The sequence below is a fragment of the Orussus abietinus genome, unplaced genomic scaffold (genome assembly GCF_000612105.2).
Source record: "Orussus abietinus isolate OABI.00-Male unplaced genomic scaffold, Oabi_2.0 scaffold23, whole genome shotgun sequence".
In the NCBI taxonomy this organism is placed as follows: Eukaryota; Metazoa; Arthropoda; class Insecta; order Hymenoptera; family Orussidae; genus Orussus; species Orussus abietinus.
The window spans coordinates 429,358-437,942 of NW_019394258.1; the positions used below are offsets into that span (position 1 = coordinate 429,358).

An 8,585-nucleotide genomic window follows, 5' to 3' on the forward strand; every position below is an offset into this window, starting at 1 on the left:
AAGTGGAGGCGCCGCTCGGGATATCCATTCCCCAGGGACGTGTGCGTGATAAGCCGGCTGAAATGAAAACATGTCTTTGTCAATGAGCGTCGTAGTATCGAACGTATGTGCCATTATATCCGTGGATAACGGATTTTCGGACAAATCTGGGATCGGACGAGCGCATCTTATCACCGGGAGATAATACCGCGATCTAAGTCCATATAAAGGTGAGGACTCCCGGGAGACGGTAGTCCGTCGTTCCTAATCGTTGGGAAGTACCGATACCCTCGCAGAGTGAGTACACCCGTTCCGCGGGATTTTCTCGTGGAAAAAAAAAAAGGAGAGTCCCGGAAAAATCAGTTTTACCCTTGCCTCCGATTTTCGCGAAGGGGCGCGAAAATATTTATTTCCTCGTTTCCCTGTCCGTGATCGAGCAGAGGAAGTCCAAGGGAGTCGGCGAGCGAAAGGGCCTCGACCCTTTATGGAAAGTAGCGGAGTGACCCGTTAAAAAAAAAAAATAAAAAAAATCAGGCCACATCCGTGCCCGAAGCGTGCCGGCCGAGCGAAATAATAAAGACGGGGAGGGAGGAAGAAAAAAAAAAAGAAAAAAGGAACGAAGGGGCAAACGGGAGGGACGATAATGCGAAGTGTTTTACGGGAACGTTGGAAATCTCGCTCGCGGGGGGTCTCCCTCGAAAAAAGAAATTCGGCCCGGCTTCGCTCCTTCCGGGGGAGGCCGTAATATTTTCCTCGGCCCTTGCCGGGCACCGCGGTTCTTTACGATATCTGCATTAGTCGACCCCATTTACGAGTCCGGTTTCCGTGTGCGGGGAGAACGCGGCGGAATGGTGATCGAGCATTTCCAGTCACGAAAGAATCTTATCGGAGGAACTTTTTGTCATGCGAAGAAGCTCCGCCCCGCTCCGGCCGGGAAGAAAAGGCCCCGGCATATACACTCGGCGTATCGAACTCGAAATCCTATCAGAAAGGGGGAGGAGAAGGGGGGATTCGGAATCGATCACGCCTCGAAAAAGGGAGACCGAACCGAAACGCGGCCCGGGACTTCCGCCGCGGAGCTCGGCGAGCGAGGAAAACGAACTTCGGGGAATCTCATCTCTTCCCCGAGTTTCCCGATTTTTCTACCCCAATTTTTCTTCCTCCTTCCTTCTCCTTTATTTCTCTCCCCCCTTTCTCGCGCATTTTCAAAATCTATCTCCCGGTGACAGGGGTGGAGTTGGTTTCTCCGGAAAGGGAAACGTACGTATAAAGGGAAACACTCGAAAGCGTGTGCAGCGGTGTGGGAGCTCCGCGGAATCGTGCCCGTTCCATCTTCATTATTACGCCCAGGACGGCTGTAAAAGCACGTCGACAAAAAGAAAAGAAGTGCAAAAACAGAAAAAGTGACCGGCGAGGTACACAACATAACGCGCTTGGGATCTTATCGCTTGAGGAACCGCAATCTTCGCGTTCCTTGCCGTCCATATTTCGTCCACCTTTTCGCCGTATCGATGAAGTTAAATAAAAAAAAATTGCGCCATTCCTGTTGATACCTTCGCGTCACTCTTTCCTCCTCGCCGAGAATCGGGAAAGATCACCGTCTACGTGTTTCAGGAAAATGAAGCCGACTATTGCGATTTTACTCCTATTCGTGGCGCTCGACGTTACCCTGTCGATTAGAGTCAACGTTAATGGTGAGTCACCTGAAAAGAATGAAAACAAATGAATCTTCATAAGTCAAAGACCCGGTCGTTCAGTCCCGCCGGAAAGAGGATTTCCTTACTGAACAATGTCCTAAGCTTTCCTCGACGTCTTTTAAGACCCCAGTTGGAGGGATCCGCGGTCATTGCACGACCAATTCAAGGCTTTCCTCGAGAGCTTCAGCGAGACGTTGCAGACCGGAAACGACACTTTGGGAATCCCCGTGCTCGACCCCCTGGACCTGAAGGAGCAACCCTTCGTCTTGAACGAGGACGGCGTAGAGTGAGTACTCGCGGAATAATCGGCACTGTTCCAAGGAAAAGTCCCTCGACGAAGTAGAACTGTCGATGGGTTCGAGAAGTACACCCTGGAGAAAAGGGAGCGCCGAATATGAAATAACGAGAGAGAGCACCAGATTTAATTATAATACCTCCTGCGACAGGATATCCGGCGAGGTGCAGGGCGTCAAAGTGGACGGACTGTCCGTGTACGAGGTCGGGCCTGCAAAGTTTGGCCTGACGAAGTTGGTCGTCGGTCTCACCTGGCCTAAACTGGCTGGAACCGTCGACAAGTACACCGTCGAGGGCAACATAGGAGATTTTGTTCCCGTCCAAGGATCAGGAGACATCAAGTGAGTACTCCATCCACTGAGCATCAATATTTCGGAGGGTTGTAGTGCATCGTAGCTCCTGGAAATACGTTAATCATAAGCGATCGGACATATACGTAATAACTGTTTATTTAATTTCTTGAATATTTTTCTCTTCCTTTAATCCCGGGGAAACTCCATCGACCTCGTCGAGCAATTTAGGCGATCGCATGTACCAAAGGCCGTCGTTAATTTTATTATCGCCTCCGAGTCCTAAGGGCGGGGCACCCGTCATCCGATTAGTCGAAAGAGATGTCACCAGAGTTTGATTAACGATAATGAAATTAGCCGATATGGGCTGGCACGTGGGCTGGTCTTGCCTCGCAGGTGGTGTCGATCCGATCACGAGCAGCGGCTTACCTTCACCGGAGCGATTTTTCGAGATTGCTCAGAAAGCCGCGATTATCTCGAATTGCGCAACTTTTGTATACGGTAGAAAAAAAAAAAACACACGCATACGCATACGTACCATCAGTACGAAGTGATACGCGATGTCGACGTGTACCCGATCGCTATTGACGGATCGATTTCGTCAATTCTCTCGCTCCATTTTTTTTTTAATCAAAACATTAAATTTTGCAATCCTTGGTCCACCTGCTAATTTGCCACACAAATGGCTATGGACCCACGGTAACACTCTGCCATCTAAAAAAATTCCTACCCCTTGTAAAATATAAATTATAAAAACAATCACCGGGAAATCATCACCAGACAGAATTCCAAAGACGTCGATAACTTATCTACGTTTTCACGTGACGTTTGAAACTAGGTGGATTTTGCAACAGCAGCTGATAAGGTAGGGAACATTCACGGATAAGAGAGGACGGACGGACACGTACCGACGGTCGAAATTGAAATGACTTTACCTAGTCAAACAAGTCGTTAAAGTCACGAAGAGTACCTGGGGCTCTGCAACGAGTGGCCTCTGCAGGAACAGTTTCCCTTTCGATTGCTGATAAGGATGCGTCCTCTCAGTACTCATGAATCCGAATAAACAATTGAATTGATTTTCAGGTTCACTGCCAAGGGTCTGCGATTCGAGTCCACGATTTACCTGAAAGTTGGAAAGAACGTTCAGATTCGCGACATGGACACGACGCTTTCTTTGGACTCCCTCGATGTACGTAATGATTATATTCTCCTTAATTAAAATTAAAATTTTCACCTTTCCAAAGGCATTTAGCCTAACCGAAGCTCCTGTTATCACTTTAGTTTGTCATCAACGGACTTTACAACGACGAGGAAGTGTCCTCTCTTATAAGCACCGTCATCTCCGACATGGCCCCAGAATTGCTCGACGGTCATCAGGATGAAATAACGGAGGTCATCAACAACCTGGTCATGGAAAAAGTGAATGACTTCCTGTTCGACAAATCATTAAAAGACTTGTACGCTCTGTTGGGCAACAAGGGTCGTTCCTCCCTGTTGAGAGACTAGACCCTCACCCTCCTGTCGACAAAATCTTGTTACAAATGTATTTCCCAAGTCATGTACAAATCCCAATCAACGAATACACCCCCAGATTTTTCTATTTCAACCCAGAAGGGAATAATTTTAATAAGGCGAAAGCTCTCCAAAATCCTGAAAATCGTGGACCTTAATAAACTCAACCCCTTCAATTATCGCAACGAGCCGCAGGTCCTACTATAACTTATATATAAATTCATCATATTGCATATAAATTCCCGCGGAAGGGGGATTTTCAATAAACCTCGCCGCACCTACATGGTAGAATTCGCCGTAGAGCTGGAAATGAGCTTAAACTTCACGCTACCGAGTTTCCACCGGGAAAGCAAAACGTTTGATCAGGAAACTCGGTGCACATTTCATTTCCACAGAATTCGGGGGAGTTATATTTCGCATGGCGGCTTCAAGTGTCCCGAGGACAACCCCCGCGGTATATTACTACCCCCGAAATTGAAATAAACTCGCAAAACCCCGCCCAAGAACACCGAGGGCAAAATCTCCCCACGCAACAAGTCGAAAGTTTTCCATGTGCAACTAGGCGCCCACGTGGCATATAAAAACCCCTAAAAAGAAACGGAAAAAGAAAAAAGAAAAAAAAAATGCAACGAAGTACCAAATTAAAAAGCAAAAGACCACACGCTAACGACGCGGCTGGCGAATTACATTGGCAGTAGCTCCGACAATATTTTCTTTTTCTTATTTTCCTCCTTTTAATACGCACGATAAAAATCACCGCTTAATTTCCACCGCGATTAGAAGTGGCCGAGGCGTAACAGAAGTCAAGGTAATATTCCCGCAAGATCCCACGAACGGCGTTAATTGGCCCCTCGATCGGTCCTCCATTACTACGGCGACCCAATTACGCGTTGCTCGTTAAAAAAGGAAGAAGAAGAAGAAAAAAAGGACACCACCACTCGACTTCTTTTGCGCCTGATCTCGTCACCCGAGTTCATTCCTAGCTGGCGATCGAGTCGTCGCCGTGACATTATTGATTTCTACATATTATACCTCTTTTTTTTTCCCCCGTTCATTCCATAGTCGCTAGATCTAGTCGCAATGGAGAGACATACTCTTTAGCGGGGTAGTGACGCAACGCGATTCTAGCGTTTCACAATGCACCTCGCCAAGTCGGGCTCTACTTGCAATAATGAGCACTGCCTTGGTGTAGGTACACCTGCACCAAGCGACATCTTCCTCGAATCGTTTCCACGCATTAATGCCGCCTTTTTCTGCCCGGCATGGTCGCGGCTTACGAGAATCGCCGGTTAACACGAGACCCGCGGTAATTGCGCGTTATATCTATGTTTGGTAGTTCGAGCGAACGGCCGGCTTCACTTAGCCCTCCGCGATTCGGTCTAAAAGTACTTAGGCCAACGACACGAGTCAAGAGGGTCCGTCCAACGTCTGCACGCATTATTCCCGATTAGACATTTTCCCCACAACCTCGGGGTTACCGTAAAGAGAAAAAAAAAAAAAGAATATATAAAACCCACAAAGGTCGGCCGACCTCGACATTGGACAATGTCACGGCGAGATTGGGGAATAATTTCGCGGAAATTAGTCAGCCGGAAGTGACGCTGGTATATCCGCGCCCGATTAAACGTCAACACCCCGACACCGACGTCAATTCCCGACGTCGACGTATACGGTGGGATTGTAACGATAAGGCTCGCTTAATGGCACATCGGAGGCACGCGTTATGGGAAGTCTTACTTGACATGATGGTGGTACGAGTAATCGGCGTACCACCTTGGGAAGGTACAGAGATAACGTGTAAAATGCATCGCGCACTAACCCTGGCAAGTCCTCCCAAGGTTCCAAGGAAGAGAGGGAAGATATCGGCAAAGGTTCCCTCCGACAATTCCGGAAATCCGATCGCTCCTCTCTCCCTTCTGTTCCCGGGAGTTCCCGGGAGCGCCAGATCCAGGAATTAATTCCAGCAGATCGGACCCCCGGTTCGAAGTTCGATATTGAATTCCAAGTACCGCGAATAGTCCTAATCGATTCGGAATAGTTCAACTTGGAGATTCCGGTATTATAATCCGATCAATTGATACGCCGGGGGGGGGGGGGGGCCTGTTTTGCGGTAGTCCATTCTTCCATCGGCAACGCCCACGGATCAGCGTGAACTCAACATATCCATCCTTTTCATTAACAATGGGATTTCCCAAGGAAGTCAACGGTGATTCACGCGCCGATACAGGATAACGCCAGTAATCAGGGCCTGGAAGTGCATTCCGATGTAATCTCTGTGCAGTTGTTTATCACGGAACTGATTACCCGACTTTTCCCGGGAGATCTCCCGATCCCTGTTCACCGGCATCGGGAAGTTAGTCTGCGATTAACCACGACCGCCGACATTTAAACCGTGGACACACGTCGAGGCGGGTCAAATGAAAATATCCGAGGAATATAATACCGCAGGTCCGACTGTTAATATCCGCCCAGGAGCATATTTTTCTACCTCTCGACCTCCTCCTCGACCTCTCGTCAGCGTCGAAATTACGGGATGATTTTCCATGGAAAGGCCTCGCGATGAAATGCCCTCCGCACCTTCCGATCCGATGGTCAGCTGCAATAACCAAGCCTCGATTATTATTCACATTCGGCCGATCGAACGAGTCGGCCAAACAGAACGACATTATCATGGTAATTTAATCGCCAGCAAATGAAATTATTAATTTGACACCATTCGGCCGGGAGTAATCGACGTTTCACATGGAATACCGATTGTCCTATAGTTCACATCGCGGGATATCAACGCGTATCCAGATATCATTAATAATGATAATAAATCATTGCGTGAGGAACGACAAACGCATGGAAATTTATTCCAGAAAGTATAGGAAACATCGTTCCGCCGTCTCCCGTGCATTTAGACCAACTCGAGGCAGTGCCAGTTCCGCCCTCGAAACGCAACGGAATACGTATTTCGGCCTCGTTAATTTAACGACGGAAAATTTATCGCGCCAGTATGCGGCACGATCAATTACAGTAATAGAGAAAATGCCGTGCGGAAGTTTCTCGGAAAATGATAAGTCGACCACCTGGGAAACGATCTGACCGGCGGTATGTAGATTTCCACGTGCTGATAGCGCAAAACCTCGAAGCAGGGCTCTATCATTACGTCATACGGTACACGAGACGCGACTAGTAATGAATAATTGCATTCCTGAATTATAAACCTACCGCGTTTCCTCGTAACGAAGTCACGCGGTTTCTGACCAATTTTAAGCACTCCGTATACCAGTCCCACTGATAAACACCCAGGAGATAATAATAATTTACCGTTCATTTCCTTGTTAAGTAGCCCGTAGTAGACCCGTAAGTGTAATAATCACAGTTTCGCCATACCAGGCCTGAAAAATGTAGGAATTAAATAATCGGTAAGCCGTGCGAAAAGTCGTCGTCGACCTTTATAAATCGCCTGCACCGAGAGGCGGCAAAATGCCGTTCATTTTTACTCTTAAAAAGTCTCTCACCTCTCTCTCGTTGCGAGCTCTCCATTCCTCACCCTATAGGTGCTTTTCCACGATGAGGACCGACGCTTTTCCGCGTACGACGCATCGATTCCCGTCAACGGTTTCCTCCTCCTCGCTAAGTGGGCTGCTCAACTGTGCCCGTGCTCATTCCAAAATCAATTGGCATTTCCTCGGTCTGCGGGAATCTCGCCATTATCGCAATTAACTTGCCATTCCTCCCAATTGGCGCCGCGCCGCGGCGTGTTACTAGAAATTCGTGAATTACGGCCTACGCGCTCCTACGGCCGGTGCAATTACTTTCAAGTAGTAATTAACTTACCGTCACTCGAGGGTATCCCTCGCGTGATCGCAACTTTCCCACTTGTCGGTCCTCCTTGTCCAGGGGCTCGCCCGAGTCGAGAACTTAAGGTGATATGAAAGTGTGATATATGCGTATCAAAAAGTCAAAATATACATAAAACTTTTCCCCAAAGTGGGTACACCGAATTATCTCAAACCTTAACACGTGATTACGGAGGCTCTAAGGAAGAACGCAATGCTCGGGAAATTTCATCTTTCGAAAAAACATTTTGCATTTATCTCGGACAGGAACCAAAAGATATAAATATATTTTCTTTTCGAAAAATGAAATGTCACGTGTTAAAGTTTCAGATAATTCGATGCACCCAGTTTGTAGAAAAGTTTCATATACATCTTGGTTTTTTGGTACGTATATATCATACTTTTATATCACCTTAAGGGTATCCGGTCCAAACTCGCGAAGAATGGCGAAAACCTGGCAAAATCTTTTGATTAAAAAGGACTTTCCACCGTGTCTTTTTTTTCTCACCGAGGCAGACTCCCTATCGTACGAGATGGTTTTTAAATTCAATTACCATTTCTCCTGCTCAGATGACTAACAATCTCTTCTCAAATTCACGAGTACTTCCTGGATTATTCAAGATGGCGGCGTCATCGAGGCGCGCGTACGGCGCGAGCCGGCAGAGTGGGGGTACTGCGCATGACCAACATGGCCGCCGCTTCTGTCCCGCGCGCCAAGGAGGGTGGATTCCCAAGGAGCATCGCGGACTTCCCTGCAGATCGGCGGATCGACAGATCCTACGAGTAGGCAGCTCGCAATCGTCCAATCTGCTTCGGCGAACTCCAACTAACGTGCACGCGCTCCTAGTTAGAGGTCGCTTGGCCTTAATTTCCGACTCCGGCAGATCCCGTTTCTCGGAGCCGGCTAAGGGGAGCGGTTCAAAAGCTGCAGCCCGCGCGCCATCTCGGCCGTGCGGTGTTGCCAGGATGGTCACTTTTCCGCGCCG

At 48.1% G+C, this 8,585-nt stretch overlaps 1 protein-coding gene across 1 annotated transcript; it reads left to right on the forward strand.

Annotated features, from left to right (window-relative positions):
- The first annotated feature begins 239 nt into the window (after nucleotides 1–239).
- Nucleotides 240–3,866, forward strand: LOC105696660. The gene is made up of 6 exons (XM_012419279.1): nucleotides 240–276; nucleotides 1,594–1,673; nucleotides 1,800–1,962; nucleotides 2,123–2,311; nucleotides 3,344–3,449; nucleotides 3,542–3,866. The coding sequence occupies exons 2-6, from the start codon at nucleotides 1,598–1,600 to the stop codon at nucleotides 3,764–3,766; spliced, it is 759 nt and encodes a 252-aa protein (XP_012274702.1). The 5' UTR covers nucleotides 240–276; nucleotides 1,594–1,597; the 3' UTR covers nucleotides 3,767–3,866.
- Nucleotides 3,867–8,585: the final 4,719 nt, after the last annotated feature.

Excerpts from the sequence above, each read along its gene's own strand:
- LOC105696660 (XM_012419279.1), top strand. The coding sequence starts at position 1,598 with ATGAAGCCGACTATTGCGATTTTACTCCTATTCGTGGCGCTCGACGTT. Across the intron at positions 1,963-2,122 it reads TTGAACGAGGACGGCGTAGA|GATATCCGGCGAGGTGCAGG; the intron begins GTGAGTACTCGC and ends CTCCTGCGACAG. Across the intron at positions 3,450-3,541 it reads TTTCTTTGGACTCCCTCGAT|TTTGTCATCAACGGACTTTA; the intron begins GTACGTAATGAT and ends TTATCACTTTAG.